The 21,342-nt window shown below is 40.0% G+C and overlaps 2 protein-coding genes across 15 annotated transcripts in view; one reads left to right on the forward strand and one right to left on the reverse strand.

Moving 5' to 3' along the window:
• RNF10 (ring finger protein 10) overlaps nucleotides 1–21,342 on the forward strand; it is a 202,002-nt gene that overhangs the window by 127,536 nt on the left and 53,124 nt on the right. The window lies entirely within an intron of this gene.
• SPPL3 (signal peptide peptidase like 3) overlaps nucleotides 1–21,342 on the reverse strand; it is an 86,801-nt gene that overhangs the window by 5,762 nt on the left and 59,697 nt on the right. For 13 of the 14 annotated variants that reach the window (XM_056348135.1, XM_056348126.1, XM_056348145.1 and 10 more), the window contains 6 exons: nucleotides 18,999–19,076; nucleotides 12,778–12,872; nucleotides 9,679–9,798; nucleotides 6,255–6,333; nucleotides 5,377–5,489; nucleotides 20–126 (listed from right to left, as the gene is read on the reverse strand). In XM_056348135.1, coding sequence (XP_056204110.1) covers nucleotides 20–126; nucleotides 5,377–5,489; nucleotides 6,255–6,333; nucleotides 9,679–9,798; nucleotides 12,778–12,872; nucleotides 18,999–19,076 — 592 coding nt within the window. The remainder of the gene's footprint in view (nucleotides 1–19; nucleotides 127–5,376; nucleotides 5,490–6,254; nucleotides 6,334–9,678; nucleotides 9,799–12,777; nucleotides 12,873–18,998; nucleotides 19,077–21,342) is intronic. The other variant, XM_056348234.1, reaches the window with a different exon arrangement.

Raw genomic sequence — 21,342 nt, forward strand, 5'->3', positions numbered from 1 at the left:
AACCAAACAAAACACTTACCCAAAATACATCATAAATTAATAACCCAGAGAGTAGCAAGCAGGAAACCTTCAGGCTCGGCAGCCGAACAAAGGCTATCATTGCAACACACAGGCCCATAGCCAGAGCTACAAAATGCAAGCACACAATTAGTTCATTAAAAATAGCAAAACAAACAGAAAACCCACCAACCCAAGCCAATACCTCCCCCACAAAAAACACTCCAAAGGAGCCCCTGTTCACACCTATGCAGCACATGCACTAGATTACTCTCTATTGTTTCCAGATAGTGAAATTCTTCTTATCAGAGTAAATAAAAATCAAAACACATTTGGTAGCCAACTACAAACATGTCCCCATGGAAGCAGAAATCCCTCTGCAGGCACAACTGCCCATTCCACTCAACTTCCACCAGCCGCCACAAAGAAATGCTTTCATGTCTTGTGCCCTAGACTCTCTCTCTCCCCCCCTGTAAAACACTGACTACCCAGTTAAAAACAGAAGCAACAAAACCACCTTGAACTCTTCGTACCCCAAACACAAACCTCTACTTTTACACTATTAGGAGGTTTTTCTAGTAAATGTATAAAATAAATAAAATCCTTGACTCTTAATTATGAAGTAGCATGGTTATGTGACATGTTAGAACAAGATACGACAAAAGCCTACTCAAACCTATCTTCTGTTTGGGCAAGATTGTGTAAGACTGCCCGAACACTAACTGTGAAATATTCGCACTTAGATCTACAGGGATTTCCCAATGACAAAACTCGATGTGAAGGCCTGTCTACCAACGGGGAAAAAAACATGGGCAAGTCTTTTCCTAACCCCTCTCTCAAGCGTGAGTTTTCAGCCAAATCAACAAGCTGAACAACATGCTGCAGCTCAGATGTTAGTTTTGTTCCAAGGGGAATTTTGTCAGGGTAGAAAACTAGAAACATTACACAAAAAAAATTCCCAGTTTTCACATTTGTGCGATTTCCTGCTTCTTTAAGCCTAGCCTTACCTACCGAAGGTACTCAACTGACAATTGAATATTTTTCAACTGGTTACAAGCAAATCCCTAAAGAGATACTTAAAATACAAAAACTAAAACTTAAAAAGCAAATCAACTTTCATCTATTTACAAGGAATGGAGCCCTGTTAGGACCAGATTACACTCAACTGTGCAGACATTTGTAAACAAAATGTATTTATTTGTCTAACATGACACAGAATTTGTAAAGAGGTGCGAACCTATTCTGACCAAATGAAACCACAGAGAAAAACTGATCCATTACGTACGTGCCCACCAACATGACAACTTGACTCTGCCAAAATGTACAAGCTAACCTTTGGAGTCTGATGCTATAATTATGTAACTGTGAAACTACCTTATGCTTGTATTTCAGCTGAAAGATGTGGAGTTCTTCCATCAAAACACCGAGGACATGTCCATATGTATTCAAGGGAAAAAAGTGCCACCAAACGCCTGCTGGCGTGGCTGCCCGCAGTGCCCAGAGGCTGCAGCCCAGCGGGGACTTTGCCAAACCCACCTTCTCTTTTCAGAACTGACAAGCTTAGCACAACACCAAGTGTCAGCGCTGCCAATTTTAACAAAGTAATGGGATTACTCAGATAAAAATGTACCCTAAATCATGCTGCATAACTGTAGCTATAAAATGTAAGCAAATTATTGAGGTTTTTAGAATTTGACACAGCAAAGCAGCGAGAACGAGATCTGTGCTCAGTAATTCAATATAGCCTTCAGTTACAGACTTCCTCTGGCAAAAGAGCAAATACAAGGGAACAGTCTGTCTTAAATCAGAAAGGCTTCTCTAAAGCCAATGTTAATAATAGCTCAAGCAAGCCTATATTTAGGAGAGGATTTCCAGGTTATAATTAACTAGAAGTGGAAATATTTTAACCAGCGTGAAGTGTTTTCTATTGTACGCACACCCCATTTCTCCATCACAGAAATGAATGCAGGCACACGTGCAAGACTCTTTCATCAAACTAAGCCAATACTGGGTAGAAAAGCAGATGGAAAAAAGTCCTTTAGATGACAGTGAAATGCACATGCTCATAATTATGCAGTTTTGCAACTGCTTTAAGAAATATTGGTGAATTTAAAAAAACAGAAGAGAAGCAAGAATGCCCGAGAGCAAGTACAAGCAATATAGGCCAAAGTGCAGTCAAACCACCAACAGGCTTCTCTAAACAGAAGCCAGCTTTCTTTTCGAATGAAAAAGTCCAGAAATCATATGAGAAACAAAGTCATCCATCTCCAAGCTCATGGATGGTGATGGCAAACTATGTAAAACAGATCTCCATTGGAATATGCTCCAGACTGGGGGGGGGGGGGGGGGGGGCGGGATACGAAAAAGGGGATACCGTGAGAGTGTGGAAAAGAGGGAGCATGCAAAAAAAGAGCGTGCACATGAGAGTGTGAAGGGGAGAGAGAGGAGAGAGAAGAGCCACACAAATAGTACCTCTGGGTTGGAAGTGCTGGGCAATGGATTAATGAAGCTGAGTAAGAAAGAGCTCACTGAAAGGGTTAACCTTCAATTAACACAAAGAATTAACTTTGGAGTCCCTGCAAGCACACTCATGGAATAAGGACGTTCTGAGGATTAACAATACTCTTGCATACGTGATTCGACTCTCTGGATACAGCGTATGTTTCAGCTTCACGGCACTACTGCACCCAGAACAGAGGAAACCACCAAGATGCTGGTGGTGTGGTGACTGCTTTACAAAGCGTTATGCAAGCTGGCAAGGCTTAAACTTCCCCCACAGGCCACCACCTGACCTCTGAAAGAAACAGGTACAGAATTTCTTATCTAATCGTGTTCCTCTAAAACTCTCAAAGTGTATTTTAAAGAGCGCGAATAAGAACACATGTCATGCAGCAGCCCTCTACCCACCTGCTGCAGCAGTGAAGGTCTGCAGCAGTTCCTGGGGTATCCATGACCCTTCAAGTTCACTTTGTAGCTACAGACAGACCCTGCATACATCTGTCGTTCCCCTTGTACATCTCCAGCTATGTCCACTATTTAGGAAAGCTTTTAACCAGGTTTTACCAGGGGACAAGGACCATCCTTGATGATTCTGTCATCAAAGAATCTGCTCAGAAATCAGCATTTCAAGACTTATAAATGTAATTCATCACAGGCCAGAACAACCCCCTGGAGATAATACCTGCTTGTTCTACCCAGTGAGGTGTCCCCAGCTTTAGGAACAGTTCAACCAACTGTACCATGCAGACGAGGGAACTGTGGTATTTGAGCAATGAAGACTGTTCTGGCAGGAACTGCCATACCTCGGTTTTGTAAGGGCTGGAAATTACTATGAAGTATTTCCCCACCATTTTACTCGGCTCTAAAGTAGAAATACTCTCTCATAAAGAGAGAAACAACTGCACAACCACAAACCACACACACAAAAAATGAAATGTGCTGTTAAGAAGAAACACCTGCCCCACTTCTCCCTCTCATTGCCCGGCCCAGGCAACGTGAAGCACGTTCACAACATCTGTTTCATTTTCTGCCGACAGTGAAACAGAAGATCATCCCCGTGAAAGCGGGGAGGAGGAGTTAGATCACAGCACACCCAGCAGCTGGCAGGCGCTGGCTTAAAGCAAGTGCTCCACTTGCATATATTACCGAGCTGTGCTTATTGCCCACATTGCCTTCCAAACAAGACTAACTGGGGTCCCGAGCTTTCAGTTGCAGAGAAGCAAAGGGTAACGGCAGAGATGATGCGATCCCACTTGCAGCAGTATAGTATGAGGACTAAAACTGCAGCGCATTTCCCTGATGAAGGCCAATAAATGCTGCTCCCTGTTCAATGTCACTGACAAACATTGATTTAACTGGATTTGAACAAATGATCGGAGGCTTACCTATACAGTTCAAGCTCCCTTAGTATAAACTACATAAAATAATCCAAAGCTAGACAGTATCAACACAATTCAGTAAACCATAAAAAGCCACCAAGAGAAATAAAATCCAAACATCACTCTGCACCAGCAGTTCCTTACTCTGCAGATTAATTGCCTCAAAGCTCACTATTCCAGACTGAAGTGCTCACAAAACCAGCTATTTTGAAGTAAATGCTTCTGTCAATATCTCAGTGTGGACAAGTCTTCAGATTTCACCAAAATCCACACCTGATGCTCCATTTAGCTTTGTAGCTACTGCAGATCAAAAATCACCCCTGATTACATGGTGGGCTACTCCGTTCAACACAAAACGAACTTCATCTGCATTTCTTCATTTAGTGTCCTTTAAAAGGTATTCCCTAACATACAGCAGGTGGAAGTTGTAAAGCAGCAAAAAGCATGAGAAAGAAATAATGAAGGTGCCATGAGAGGATTCAGTGCTAAGGACTTGCTGCTGCTCCCATCTCGTTTAGGAGGAGCCGGAAAGCTGCTGGGATATACGTTTTCTATTGCAACAAACAGTTTCAAGGGCAGTAATGTTGGCCCAGCTATTCTTCCTCAATCACAACTTCAAGGTGCCATTTCACGACAAGTCCTAAGCCACTTCAGTTGCCTGACACTGCTGAGAAGCAGAGCTCCTGCTCCTGGCTACCCCTTCCTCACTCTGCTATCACATCCACTCCCCCCTCTCAGATCCCATCATGCTGCCACTTGCCTTTTGCCAAAATTTAGCACATACCTGACTGCAAAATAATCCAATTCATCTCACTGCAGCAGCAGAAAAACAGCCTGGCAAAAAAGAAAGAGTATGCTGCCATTCTAGTGAGCTGAATCAGTTTACCATGTGATTAAATGAGTGCCAGAGCTAGCACAAGAGATTTGGAAGGCGGGAGGGGAGGAGGAAAGCTCCTTTTTGGAACAGTAAGCTGTGAATTCAGTTCAACCAGCATGAAAAAAAATATCACACCTTCAAGCCAACTGGATGCCTGCCAGCTTCACCCATCTCACCATCCATGGCAAGCATCAAAGAGATCAAAGACAACCAGCTACTGTGAACTGTCTCACGACAAATTATTTGATCATCTGAACCAATGAACAATAAGATGCACAGCAAAAATTAACCAGATCATTAAGATCAAGTTATGATTCATAAACTACCACTGTCTCAACACATCTTCAACTAAAACCGGCGATTCACCCTACACCACACAGGTGCAGAATATCTCTCATGAGTGTTCCGGCACTTCCTTGGAAGCTTTCACAAACCAGAAAAACAGGTGTCCCGAATGCTACCCTGGCATGTTCCTGACAGCTGCTGTTTCCAGGGAGTCTACCACACAGTATTACAATTCAGCAAGCCATTAATATTAGCAAATTTCACCAATCATCACCAGGTGACTGCATGTGTCACGACAGGCTCAAACCAGTAGTAAAATCCCTTAATTCACATACTCACCATCCATAAGGAGCCAGTGGCCAGTTAGGACCCAGATAAGGACAAGCATCACAGACAGAGAAAATGAGAGCAACTCAGCAGCAGTGAAACGCCCACAGCAGCCAAAGGAAATCCTAGGAACAACACACAAACATTAGCTAGAAGACTTTATGTTTCCATTTAAAGAACAGAAAATGGACGCTGCTGGAACAAGGCTCAACTGCTGATGAAAGATGCCAAGAACAACTGAAGGGAGGTTCCTTTGCCACAAATAGGTACCAAAACAGCAACAAAATAAAACCTTTCCTCACATTCAAGTAATGTGTAAAGTCTGAACTACAGAGATGGAAAAAACGCTGTAAATTCTGGCACCTCTCTTGAAATTGTTACAATGAATGCTATTTCCTAGTACCATCTAAGATGGTGCTTCTTGCAACATGAACTCCAGTCACAAGGTTAAAAAAAAAAATTAAAAAAACCACCAATCATTTCGAAACATGACATTAACAACTGTCATTTTCACTGGTTTAACTACAGTCACTGAAAGAGCCAGCATTAAAATCCATAGTCCAACGTTAACAAACATTGAAATCTAATACCAAATCCCAAACTGAAATCTCACCCAAAATAAGCCAAGCTTCTTAAAAACCACTGTTAGGAAATCTAGTCCCCTGCAATGGTACTGCACTTCCCAGGCTGGCAAGCACACATGACTTGCAGAAATCGTGCTTCCTAGTTTCAAAGTGGAAACATGGTGTTGGCACAATAAATATGCACAAACATCAGCCCTAAAGCCTTGAGGTTAATGCTCGTAACCAAAGACTCTGTTAAAGAATTCTCATGAAAATAAATAAATACAACATACAAGGAGAGGAGCAAAAGATTTCTCAAGTCCTTACTTGTTTTGAGGTGAACAAGGCCGTGTTAAGTACTGGCACATCGGGAGCAGAAGGAAAGCGAAAGCTATTGTTGCAAGGACTAGAAAAAGAAGAAAAGGTAGTATTAGTACATTCAGACCTAATTTCTACAGTACACAAACAAGCTTCTCCAATTTGAAAAAGCTTTTGCAACAATGTCCTTTTATCATACGCTGCAGTATTATTAAAGCACAAGCAGCTAAAGGCTCCAAGGTTTTCTGTAGGACTTCTATTAGTATGCTTTCAAACTTCAATCAGAATAAAAGCTCTCAAAGGAATCTAACGCCCCATCCCCAAACCTTTAAAAAAAAAAAGTATTAAAGCTATTCGTGATCATGTCAGCAAAAAAAAACCAAACCGTTTTCAAATATTGAGTCAAAACCAAAAAAGAACAAACTTACTACAAACTGGTCGTGAGATTCTTTTTAAATTCTTCAACACGTGACACAGGCTAAGCATAATAAAGGTTTTTTTTCCACTCTTCAACTCCATCAACTTCCCCCACGCTGGTCTCACTTAAAACCCTTTATTCATTACTGAACCATATTACAACTTAAAATAAATTATATCTATTAGCTGGCAACTTCACTTTTTTAAAATACTAAGTGCTTTAAGTTTTTGAAAACAGGACATTAAAAATATGTAAATATCCAAACAGGCTATTTCCATAAGCATCTTCCTTTTTAAGAAGCATACTTAACCCACCCACACATTTGTAGAAACGTTTAGTAACTGCTGGTATTTATAATTATTTTTCCTTCCAGGTTTTTTTTTTGTTGTTGGTTTTGTTTGTTTTTTTTTTAATAGTACTGGATTTGTACTAAGGAGTGTTTCAAAGGCTGAAGAGTGAGGGCATGGAGACACAGATACATCAGCAGCATGCATCCAAACCTGTTGTAGCAAGAACAGACTGAAATGAAATTAGAAGAGCCACTCAACACTTTCTGTATGCTGCAAATCAACTCTTTGTCCCGTCCTTTACTCCTGCTTAAAAAGTTGGGGGGGATGCTGTTGGTTTTTGAAAGGGATTTTTTTTTTTCTCTGCTCAAATGAAGATGATGGGAAGGAATCAAACATTCTCTTTAGTACGCAGCTTAAGCCAAAATTGGTCTGGTCAAACCACAGCTTTCCACTCCATTTTACCTCTTCTGGGGGAGGAAGATGGAAGACTGAAAAAAGAAACCAAAACCCACAAACGAACCACAAGAAAACCTCCATTCCCCATCAAATAATTTGAAAAGAAAAATTTAAAAAGTGTCTGCATGCAAACAGGACCATGAAAATTCACAGTTCTATCAATATTTCACAGAGGAGGAAAAGAGCAGAATGGATAGGGAAAGAATGAAGAGTGCACGCTAAACCAGGAACCATTTCAGAGGTGCCTGGCAAAGAATGCTACACAGCAAAACCTGTGCCACTGCTGCCCCAAGCCCTGCCTGCCCTGCGCCCTGCTCCGCCTCCACCACAGCGGGATTGACCTGTCCTCACCCCAGGCTGACCTTCTTTGCCCTTGGAATCTCTCCTTCCCCTTCCTCCCCTCCACCTCTTCTTAGCAAGGAACGCTGTGCCTCCCACCCTGCTATCCCCAATGAGCCACCCCAGAGCTGGGCTCATTCAGAGTGTAAGAATGAAGATGTGACCACACTAACACACAGTGCCCTTGAGTGCCCACTCAGTCTCGTTCCTGACTGTCCAGGCTTCCAGCCCTAAGTTTCCTCTTCCCCCTGGCCTCAGTACCTATTCTTCAACTGGCAATCCCTTGGCTTAACCCTGTCTGCAGGCAACACGCCAGCTCTTCAGCTCTGCCCTCAGCTTAGCAGCTGGCCCCGGCCTTGGGCTGTTCAAGGCACCCACCCTTGCTCCTGGCTCCTCCCTGAAAGGCAAATCTTTGCTGGAGGAAGATTTAAGAAACCAGACATCAGCTATAATTGAGAAGCCCCCCAAATCAGCCTCTAAAATCTACAAAAAGATGATGTAAAATAGCACTACTTGAGCTTCAGGGGACAGAAAGACAAGTCCCACAGGTTCCCAACGCCAGCAGGGTCTACAACCTGCTGTACAGCCTCTTAATGAAGCTTTGCATTTTAGAGGTTCTGGGGCCAAAGAGCCCTCTAATGCAAGACCAAGGAAAAGCACAAACCTATCATAAAACGAGGTTCAGGAATAACAATACCCAAGTGCACTGATCAACCCAGACTCAATCCTCTTAAACCTGCAACAAGGCCCAGCTCACACAGTATCATCTAATTACGCACCAAAAATATTACAAATAAAGTTACAAATGTCAAGGCCATTCTGGAAAGAAAGGGACCAACAAGCTTGACAAATTAATATTTGTCTTTTGTCATAAATCTTCCCTTGTAACATCTTATATGGGTATATATATCCTTAATACCTAGCATACAGTACAATTTATCTGACATAATTTATTCTGAATAGGAAAGAACACGTGTCGTAGGTCAAAGCTATAAAAGCAGCATTCAGCAGACCCCTCTGCACGACTATGCCTCCAGAATTAGAGATAGGAGCAGAGATTTAGATCTCACCCATCAACATCAATCCTGTTTAAGAGGCTGCAGAGGATGCACAGCTCAGGAGTTAAATCACAAGGGAAAAGCCTACCTTGCATATACATGAAGTAGGAGAGGATGAGAGGTATTTAGGGGTTTAAAAATCTTCACAGACTCAGTATGTGGATTCAGGCATACAATTTTTAAAAGCTGCTGCTTATTTAGAATGACAGAAGAACCTTGCTACACTGAATAGCAGCTGGTCTCTTGAAGGACTGCAAAAAGATCAAAAGGCCAAAACTTCCCAAAGAAATCAAAGGCCTGGTATTTATTTAAATGAAAAAATGTAAATAATAATAACCAGGATGACAGGACATGCAATTTATTTGGGACAACAGCTTCATTTTTGTTCTAAATTCAAGCCGTGCAGAAGAATAATACTCAAAATGCTAGTGAGACTAGAAGTACTCTTGAAACAAAGAAAAACTGCATAAAAGCAAAACCCAAAATCAAACTAAGAAAAGGAGTCTCTGGATAGGATCTCCAGAGTTATGCTAGGATCCTATAAAGTACCTGAATTATGAAATATCACACACAGTTCTGAGCACTGATTTATAAACAAGTGAACTTTACATGAAACAGTATGTCCAGCATCTTTCAAAACTCTGGCAGTTTGTAGTTCAGTAGGTTCAGCAAATCTCTAAGTGGAAAATACTTCTCAAATAATACCTGCCACTTTTATTGATACTACAGAGACATGAAAATACAACTGTGAAATATGAGGATTTGTAAAAAATATAGCATGACAAGTATTATCATTGTTATCAACAATATTTAGTTGTATCCACGCTTTCTGTACTATTCCAATTCTTGCGAAGAGAAGAAAACTTAGTCACCTGCTGTGCATATTGTAAAGACGACTTGAACTGAATCAAAGAAGAAGAACATAACTAGGAGAGACACAGACGCTCCGATTGGCAGGAACAATGCCTGGGTAGAATCAATGGTCTGAATACCTGCAGAAGAAAGAAAGTGACAGTTTAGCTTGGGCTGCTTCTTACCACACACATACTGACAGTCTGTCCTCACCAACACAACTAAGGACCGACAACACATTCCATTTCAGTGCGCATGCAACAGGCGTTTACTCCAAGACCTTGGTGCACGATCACAACCAAGCACAGCAGTCTGTGCAGAAACACTCCAGCTAAACTGCACGGTCGCAGTGGCTGGTGTGTACAGCAACAGCCATGCTTTGCAGGATCCAAGAACCAAAAGCTGAAAGAAAATGTAGGAATTTTTCCTTGCGCCATAGATAGAATGAATAACAAGTTACAAACATTAACATTATTTAGGAATTAGGAAACATATAGCAATTATATATTTGCTTCATTTTACACTAAGCAACATAGATGTGTTGAACAGAGCATAAGGAAGTTTTATTTAACCTCTCAGCACCAGGCGAAGGGCCTGAGCGACAGCAGAGCTGCTGACAGCATTAGGCTGACCGTGCTCACACAAAGGGTGCCACAGCTTCACATTCCACCTGGGTGAAGGCCACCATGCCCTTAAATTGCATCACTGATCGCAAGTGCCAGATAACATCAAGTCTAACAATAAAGGGTAGTTTTCAAAAAACACCCCCAAGTCATTTACCTGTTGATGAAACTACCAACTCAGTTCAGTGTGCGCTACAATCATAGTCTTTTATGCTGAAACCCAACAAAACTTCAGGCTCACATTTTATAGCTGGAAGCAATTTTAAACAGCGCAGGGATAATCAGAATATAATATTTCAGTATTTCCTCCACCTCAGCCATGCAGCGTGACTACTAGGGATATTAATAATAGAACAGGACATTTTTTACTATATTTTACCACAAGTTTTTAGAATTACTAACAAAATTGAGAAGATCAGGCTTTGAAAAGCCCACCTATCCCACCCATTCCAATACTTAACCAATCTCTGTAGCTGGGGACAGCGAAGGGGGGAAGAATTAGTAATGCAATTAAAAATACAAGACATACTTCAAAAGCATTAAAACAACAGATAGCATCTGGAGTAGTCACTTGATAAATATTCAAAATGTCTCTAATGAAAAATGAATACAAGACTCAGACCTAGATGAGATCCAAAACCAGCTTAACACCACTGTGGTATCCCAAAATAATTAAGACACCACTGTATGAAGCAGGGTCTTACCAGTTCCAGGATTTTAAGGATAGGCTTCTAGGTTATCAAGCAGAATATCTGTAAATATGCACCTACACACGTGTACAGAGACATACAAGTAAATACACACACACGTTGTTTCTGTGTGTGTGTTACAATGTGTCTATTTTATTTTTTTTCTGTGGAAGAGTGGCAAGTTGTCTAAGTAACAAGTTAACTGCACAGCTCATAGTTACCAGTGTCTCTGGGTATAAAACTTCAAACACATCTGAAATACACTCACTACAACTTAGTATCTGTCGTAAGTATTTAACAATTTCCATAAAAGAAAAGCCAAACAATGAGCACAGAAGCCGTGACACTTGCACTGTTATGGCCATTTGTTAGTTCAGGTCACAGATCTATTATTCTTAAACATAAGTACCAAAATAAATTTTAAAAATAAAAAGCAGAATTCAGTCACTTGGGATTTCTGTGTTACTGAGGTCTGGTACAACAAGGTAAAGTACATCACAGATAGTTCAGTGATGACAGTGCAAAGACACAGAAATTCCTGTGTTCTAATCTGCGACTTGGATCTAGCGCCTCTTGCTTAGAGCAAGAGCATTTATTCACATGCCCTTCAACTTCCCAAGGGAAAAAACAAACAAAACCCCAGAAATGACGTACCACAAACCACCTTGGCATACAGGAACTGGTGCCTGCAGTGTTAAATGTCAGGGTTCTTCATCTCATTTCTGATCATTTTGACAGCTAATCCCCTTAATGTGCTTATTCCCCAGCCCCAGACTGTCTTCTCTTGCTTCCCAGATGCCAAAAGCCTCAACTGTTCACTGCTGAATCACCAAGCACAGCAACCTCTTTGCTCTCTGTTGTCAACAGAAGCAGTGCTCTGACAACTATGCAAATTCCAAGAGTCTATATTTAAAAAACACACAAAGGCAGAAAAAAGCAAGAGACTAGTATGTTATTTAATTTATATATTTTCAGCTATTATTTCTCACTTTGAACAAAGCAACCTCAGCATTCAGGATTTCATGCACAGGGCTGCTCACACATCTCATTCCTGCCTTCTAAACTTGTGGAAACTATTAGTTCAAGAGTCTATTCCCTGAATACGGCCATATAAATTGCTCTAAGTTAAACTCAGGTGTGAATTTACAGCACATTGTATACAACACATTCCACTAACTGTTCACATACATATTTTTACCTGCAAAACACTGCATCTCAAACAGCCAAGCTGCCTGGAATCTATTTATAGATTACAGAGGGGACAATCACCACGTAGGAGTTGGCATGTTAATTCCCACTCTGAATAGATTGTGTGTAGACACATATTTTGTGGTTCATTATAAATGAGTTGCCCAAAGCCATGTGAACTCTATACTTCAGAGTCTCTATTGATAAATCTGAATCATCCTTACAGACTTGTCAGTATACCGGGAGACCTCTCATTGCTTACAGACTGGCTAATGTGTCATAGTGATACACTCCAGGCGACAAGAAAGTACACTCCCTTCTCGTAATTGTGTGGTGGTTTTTTTAAAAGTAAAGCTGTTTCCATTTCCAGTAAAACCTGAAAAATTGTGCAGCATGCAGTTTTCATGCATTATGGAAATGTTACGTTGATGTTTTAAATCTAGCTTTCATGGGCATGAACTAGATCACAGTATCAGCGCAGGGGAAGACGGTAAGTGCCCAGGCAGAACAGTTCCACTGTACCAGGTGGATCTACAACACACACAGCTGAAACACAGGGACAGATGAAGCAGATGCAGCACACTGAAGTGACGAAAGTAAGATAAGGAATAAAGCTAACCCTTACTGTTATTGGTGCTGTTGCCACTAAAAGACCCAGCTGCGCTGCTATTGTCTTTCTCTTTGTCTTGATTCTCAAAGTCCATGTTAAGAGACCTGCGGGAAACAAAGCAAACTTAACAGACAAGTTTTGAACTCCTAATTAGGCTCATCAGCTACAGTCTCATTATGATTCTATCACAGCACCCTCTCCCAGAGAGGGCCCTTTAATACTGTTTATTAGAAAAAACACCATACATACTGGAACAGCTTTAAAAAAAAAAAAGAAAAAAAAGCTTCAGTTAGAGATGAGGCACCAAATCACACCAGGCCTAACAGTGAGAATGAACGAACGGCAACGAAGATGTTTATCTGCATTACTGGAAGTGTAGTACATGGTGGAAATGCAAGAAATGTTTCAATTCTCTGACAAATCTGAACTCTCTCCAAGTTCTCATTTTGATCCTTTTAATTCAAATTTAACTATTGGGTTTCATTTTTAAGACAATGTTATTTCCTTCCTCTAGATCTTGTCATAAAAGATGACCAAAACTAATTTCTAAGTACTCGCTGAATGTAAGGTCTGTCTTCATTGAAAATGTTTCAGCAAAGCCTAGAAAGTAACAAGATACATATTTTGCACACACACAGAACAGATGAGTAGAGGAAGCTCTGAATAAATAGTACAAAGTGATACAATGTAGTTAATCCACAGGAGCTGCCAACATTCCCCTATGTACTCAGCTCAGCTGTAATTGATTCATCTTACCATTTTGATACACACCCTTTAAAAATGTTCCAACACAGTATTCTACCCCTTTTGCCACAATCCTTCACTTTGATCTAACTTCTACATTATATTCTAACAAATTTTGGCATAACTTTCTGAAAGTTTCACTTCAGGTCTGTTTTGGCCAGTAATTATTTCTAATGTCAAATTCTGCATCATTTTTAATAAAAACATGAACAATCAAGTTTACCATGACAGTTTCTCATTCTGATACATGCATGTTATCCATGATTTAGCTGCATATTTATCCAAATAAGCTATAGAGAGCCACCAGAAGCACTGTTCAGCTCCTACTGTACAGCTCCTGTCTTAAGTCTGCAGCAGCATCCGAGTATTTCAACAAAACTTCCAGGTCAACAGGCATTAAATTCCTTTTCAAGTCTAGCTGTGAGTAATCGTGCTATGCAAAGTAAACAAATTCTAATAATTTATCAGACAAGTAAAAAATACACCACAGTCTTCTATACAATTCTATAGGTATCAAAGTTATTTCATTTTAGTGTATAGGACCTACACCAATGCACAGGTGAGCAATTTTGTGCTGCAGTTATACAACCTGAAATCAAACACAGAGGGTTTCTAGGATCAAGATCGGTGTGGTGTATTAAAGAAAGAAGGGCTGAGCCGTTTCACTGTATAAAACAAAACCAAGAAAAAGGCTCTTACAGTATAAAGCTGGTTTGTTTTTCCTGCTTCTCTTACACAAGTGCTCCCAAATAGTGGTATGAAATTAAAGCAGCTTTTGGGCTCAGGCAAAGTATGAGGAAGCTTCACCCTCCGATACACAATATTTCTACACAGATTATGGATTATCAACTGAAAAGTTATCAAAAATACAAGGAGACAATGGAGAAAGTCTAAGAAATTCTAATTAATCTGTTCTGCTTAGCTTGTTCTTCTAAACATCTCTCTGCTCTGCTTCTTGTTTTGGGTACCTTTATCCTTCATTCACACTTCCTTTTTCCCCATTAATGCATTGCAGCCTCATAATTTTCCTCTCAAGCTATAAAAATCCGGGGAGGAGGCTGACAACCCTCCAGGACTTGATCCAAGATTCAGCCAAACAAGAGAATTCTTTTGTCAGTGCAGTGTTTCACTCCCCTCTGAATTAGCGTCGTTTAACAAGAACTTCACACCACCATTCTCCCAGTGACATCAGGCAACTCATGATCTAAGGCATTGCTATCAGCAAAGAAAACTGGAAATAAACTATTAGATCTAGTGCTCATAAACAACTTCAGCCCCTCTCCTTTCATTGCAATAGTGTCAGTAATTATTACATTATTACCTATAAACATCTTACATACATAAACATCCCTACCTCAAAAGTAAGCATAAATTAGGAAATTACTTTCACTTAGCAACACAGCTGCTGATCCAAGACAACTTCTGAATAATCTCCAACCATTTTATGATTTGGCTCTTCCCTCTGCTACAAATTATCACTGACATAAAAAAAAAAAGAAAAAAAGATAAGTGATCACTACAACATCCTCCAAGAAACTTAAAAATTATATTGTAAACCAAGATACACTCAAAACGACTGGATCATGATGAAATCACAAACTGAGAAATGTTTGCTGTTTTGTTCCAAGTTTCTGCTGGGCTTCCAAAGGCAACGTTCAGCCAGTATCTCCCAGCACGCAATAAACTCCACAATTGTTTCTTCTGCGGGTCCTCACAGTTCAAGTCAGTAGGATTTCTAGCACAATGTTTCAAAGAAGCACAGCTCAGCCTCCCACAGGGAACCACTCAGTTGGGTTACACTAAGGCCAAAGGAATGAGTAAGCTGCTGGCACATTACTACCATGAAAGTTCAGATTCAACTATGGATCCCTTCCACTGCAGTAATGCTTCAGGGAAACCCTGCAGGAGAATATTCTTATGAAACAATGCAGGAAATATGAAAGCAAATGCGTTATATATAGAGCAGCTTGCAGATGCAATAGCTTGAGAAATTCCTTCCCCTACTTAGTGAGGACAGTCACCCATCTTAACAGCTCTGGGACTATGAGAATTGTGGGTTGCCACAGAATTGCCAGATTCCAATTGCTCTAAATAAAAAATTACAATCAGAATCAGTCATTGACCTGAGACTGTTTAATTCAATCAAATCTCCATGCATATGCTAGAGAGAGCGCCTAAAATACGCTGTGTGCTCCAACTTTGCTACAGTCGCTTATAAAATGTTCCTATGAGATTAATGGACAAGTTCCAGTGCAGGATCTGGAGCTGAAGTAAGAATCGGGGAAACAACAGCAGAAAGTGCAAGTAAAATGTTTCCACTGCCTATATGGAGTATGAGTGCCTGAGTCCCACCTCACGATAAGAACATCTTGCCTTCAGCAGGTATTTTACATGCACCCACTTGCACATGCACACGCAGACCACATTCGCAGCACGTGCTGAGGAGGTTTGCCCAAAGCCCCGGTTCCACCCTGCCAGTGCTGCAGCTGTAGATGTGTATGAACTCCAGGCACAGCCTTCCTCTTTTTTTACTGTGAAATAGGTGTCCTGATTTCTGTACATGTCAAGTCATAAAGCCAACCACAAGCACACCATCTGAACTACTTTCTATTTACAGGCATACTTTAGGTACCCAAAGCCTAGAGACAGAAGACATGAGTTTCATCCCATGCTTCTTGGTTTGGTCTAAAAGCAGATACTTGAACAGGTAGGTTCTGGGTTAAATCTGGCTTTACATAAGCTGAGAGACCATGTCTGGGTATGTGATAGGATAGAAAAAGATACAGCTGTTACCTGCCTGCAAAGTAACCCCAAGATTTAAATCACAGAGAAGCACTCTGACAAGAATAGGTGGCTGCCTAGCAAAAACCTACAGGAAACAACCTGTTTCAAGCTAAGCTCACCTCTTTAGAAACATGTAACTACCACACACCCTTGTATGCTCCAGTTTACAGCCTCTAACGGTTTGAAGGATTATACTTGCCCCTTTGGCAGTCAAGAATAAAGTATATCATGTTCAAGGACTGAGAAACAGTCAGAATGTATATGGCAGAGATGTTCAGAAGGACTCGAAGCTAAAACTCCTAACCCAGCACAAACGTAGGAAGAAAATGCTCATTCATCCACAGTAAGAGAAGTGGGAACTCAACTCTGTACGCTTCTTCCTGGATGCTGGCTTTACCCATGATCTATTAGACATTCTTCTGAGTATCTTAAAGAGTTTGGGGGTTTTCACTTTATTCTGATTTTGGATAAATGCTGCTGGTATGAATAAGGACAGTGGACCAAGGCTTTCCTTTGTTCCTCTGAAACCTCTTGCATTAGATTAGATCTACCACACATGTGGATTTTATCCTAATGACTCACCCACCCAATTCTTTCTGATCCTATTACTGCACTTCTGTTTAAGTCACTTGCCAGCAATACCACAGTAACTCAATTTGCTTTTTTCAGACGGAAAATCAGAAACCAAACCCACTTTTTGCAACACGAAGGTTAACTGAGAAGTGCTATTTTCTTTTTGTCTTATGACAGCTCCATTTGAGATTAAGCACTCAAATCAAGATGAAGACATCATTGTTGCCATTTGAGAAGGAGCACACTAAGCTTTCATCTCTCTGGCAAGTCACTCTTGTAAGAAAATCCACCCACTTTGCCAGATGTTTGGGTTTTTTTTATTACTACAGGAATTGCCTGATGAGTATCATTTTGCAGCTGAACTACCACACTTGAATTTCTTAAATAACTTAATTGTATCTCAGACCCCTTTGTTAACACCACTGTACAGTTTTCTGTAAAAAACTGCTCTTGACCTCACTTGCTGACCAAACAGAAGGGCAATCTGTCCAAGTCACCATCGTAACTGTGGGTTTAAGCTCAGACATCTGCTAAAGAAACTACATATAGCTGTATGGCCCTACTATATAACTATACACAACTATGGGACCCTACCTTGGTCTCTAATAGCTTGCACCTTGGGGGCTTCAGGATACGTGCAAAAGTAGTGGACTAGAACAGGACATTTCCTCAATTGATTTGTATCCATCACCATTCCACTACTTCATCCCATAAATTAGGTTGTACTCAAGTTTGCAGTCCTTGTTACATGAGCAGGGTTGGGTGTAAAATGTAGGACGAGCACGTGTATATAGGAGTAGGATGGCAAACAGCAAGGGAAACTTTTTAAGAGCAAGGAGCTCTGAGATAAGGGCAGGCAATTTAAGTCCAAGCACTCCTGCTGTTTTATATTGCATTATGTTCTCACAGTTGAATTTCAATAAATGCTATGGCTTCCTGCAGCCAGATGTATAGCTCATTTTTACACAACTGCATAAATTCAGATAGTTAAAAAATTAATTAGTCCCTCAACTATATGCTAGACTGACTCAAAACTTGGAAGAAAAAACTAATACAACCTTTTATTTCTTATTTCCATCATCTCTGGGTTTTGTTTTCCTAAAGCCTTCTATTTTAATTCCATCAGCAGCACTATTACCTAATACTTGTTAGCAACAACAGACAGCTCTTATCAAAAATTGGCTCTTTCATTGTATGATCTTACTAACTTATGATGGCGATTTAAAACCTCTTACCCTGACAGCTGCAACTTAGATCATATGTATGACAGTGGCTATCACCTATTTCAGGAATATCCATAGCACTTCAGAAACTTCACAGTGAATGTATGGCCTTTTAATAGTAGACTTGTTAAATAAAGCAATGTTCTTCAAGAAACAGAAAGAAAATCATGCTGTACTATAAGTTTGAAAAAAAGAATACTTTCCTGCTGAGGTGGGTTTTTTTTTAATATGTCGGTATGAACCTCATTCCTTAGGTAGCATTACATTAAAACAAACTGTATAATACAAGATGCAAATCTAAAGGGAGAACTATGTTTTCTCTAAACCATACTCAAGTCTCCCAAAATGTGGCGAATCTCTTTTCCGAAGATTTGAACTTCCCCTGCAGCAGTTCTCAGAGACTTCGCTGGAATTCAACACCGACGGTGTGTTTCCCACTTCTCTATTAAGCTGTTACTCACACTCAAGTAAATAGCACTGGATCTTGGGAACGTCTGTTTTACAAGACTTGTTTGCAATCACAATAAGGACATGCTGAATCGACCAACACTGAAACATTATATATCAAATTCTACTATTGGTAACATTACATTCCCGTCTCTCTCAACAATCCTTTTACATCCTCCAAAATAAAATCTTACAGAGCTGTCTTCAAGGACTAATTTCTAAGTTCTTGTACATGCCTGTAACTTGACATATAATTATGTCTCTCAGAAACCCCAACTAGCTACTTTTTCTTCCTTTTCCATTTCCTTTTCAGAAGCAAGAGATATTTCATTTACCTTAGCCACCAGTCTGAGAAAGATACAATGAAACAAAAGGCATAAACTCTATTCGGAATAGTCACTTGCCATTATTTCCAGTTGAAAAAGAAAAATTCTGCCGAATCTCGAAGAAAAATCTTACCTGAAACTGCCGTAGACTATGAGGAGAATAGAAATCAGGAAGGTAGACACTTGACTGGAATCCACAAGGGAATATGCCCTGGAATTAGGAAAAAGAAGGCAGGTGTGTCATCGTAAGCATCCATTTCTTCAGTGCCATATGCTAATTATTTTTCTTGTTATAATACAAACAGAGAACTGGATGACAAATCTTTATGGCAGCTCTCTAAAGTTCTTGTACCATCTAGGAATATAAAACCTGTAGCTTGTAAATTAACTTTCTATATTCAAGTCCGCAGCATGTAAAATCTGTACAACAACCAAAGGACAATTCAAAAGCTTTGTGGTAGTTTATTCTGAACTCACCACATTCAGATTTTTTTTTTTCCCCCTCAGACACATTAAAATTGCTTCAATTGCAACTAATGCAACCTTACATGTAAATAACACTGACCTGTTCTCTGTAAGACGTCTTATGTCTTAACTGATAACAGTTAAATTGCAATATGACAGTCAAGGTCTATTTAGTCCAGGAAAAAACACCAAACCAAAAAACCCCAGACCTCACAACAAGCTGCAGTACGCATTTATTGAACCACACACAATTACCTTCCTATTACATCTTGCAGACCACTTGATGCAGGATTCCCAATAGAAATTTCAACAGGAGGCTTAAACCCCAGCTTTGTTTAGATCAGTTTCCTGATACAACATACCTTTGTGTTTAAAGCACAGAAATACAAGTATTTGCTGATTTTTTTTTTCCCTATCCTTGACAGACCAAACCCCACTCTGTAGCTCGCACTGAAACTTCTTTTGATCTGGACAGGGGGACAGAAGGCAACCTCAGCAAGTTCCCAGCTGACAGCTGGCTAGGGAGAGCGGGGCTGAGATGCTAGAGGGTGGAAAAACCTTGAAAGGGGACCTTGAGGAAGGAACCAACAAGAAGATGACAGCTTGCAAGTCAGGAGAAAGGGTCACTCCCTCTGCTTAGCGCTCGTGAAGTTGTATTTCAAGGACTGCCTGCATTTTTGGGGGCCCCAAAAGAGAAGAACGTTGGCCCACTGGAGGAAGGCAAGCAGAGGGCCACCATGCTGGCTGGGGTACAACAGACAAGGGGAGGCTCTGGGAGTCACGCTGCAACTCCCAACAGCTTTTCCACAACCTGTGTTCAAGTAACAGAAAAGAGTAATGCCCAACATTAGCTGCATTAGTCTTACCCTACAAAAAAGGTAACTAAACGTTTCTGAGAACCAACCAAAAAGCCTAATTTTGGCAAGATTATGAATATGGAATAAAGATAAATGAATTATATGATAGTTCCAAATTAAATATCACTAAGCAAATAAAAACTAAAGATACAAGACAGTTAAAAGAATCACTCATCCCCTTCCCAATTTAAAAGCAATTTAGAGAAAATTACCAAACCACTAGACACACATTTTAAAACACTTTTTTTAATATATAAACACAAATATGAACTTTCTATTATAGACATTCAATATTAAACGTCACTGAAAAACAGACTGTCTCTTTTAGATGGGATTATATACTTGTGGAATAAGCTTTTAAGAAATAAGAAACTACTCTGGTTAATCTCCATAAATAACTTCAACATAACCCCACTTTCACTAAAAGTGAAAAGCAGATGACTTATCTGCTCATAAAGTTGGCCAACATATCAAGATGATCTTAAGCTTTACATATTTTTATTTCAGTCATGTTTGACCTTTAGTTTCCAGGCTGTGGAACAGAGGTCTTAAAAGCATCCATGAAGATCAATATACTGAATTGCAAATACAGCAATATGTAACTAAGCACTTACAATCACTGTCTATATAAATAAACGTTCAGGTTATAGACAACATGGTTCATAGCACACACCAACAAGAAACAGCTTAAGGATGAGCATACTAGTGTTTTATGTCCTGTTACTAGCTTAAATTTTCGAGAGAAGCATTCCCTCACCCAACCTTGAGTGAAGGGAAACTTCATATCCTGTGCAGACCTGAGAGTGTCAGCGGAATTCATCTACGAAAAGAATACTCATGAACTCCAAGTTTAGAAGAAAAGCAAAACGATTGAATGGAATTTCAACTGGGTTTAAACACATTCAGGGTTATGCACTAAACTTTATTAAATGACGTTTACAAAATTATATCTGCATAAATTGGCAAATACTTTTGAGATGAACCATGTTTTCTATATAATTAATCTTTCAGTGGCACCTTTGGAAGCTATGACAATTAAAATGCCATTTCATCATAATTACTAAACATTAGTCAAAACAAGGGCATAAATGTTGGAAAGATTTATAAAACAGATAAAACAAGGATGATACGTGGATCAGCCCTGTGCATAATCCA

This window comes from Falco biarmicus, chromosome 1, assembly GCF_023638135.1.
Source record: "Falco biarmicus isolate bFalBia1 chromosome 1, bFalBia1.pri, whole genome shotgun sequence".
Lineage (NCBI taxonomy): Eukaryota > Metazoa > Chordata > Aves > Falconiformes > Falconidae > Falco > Falco biarmicus.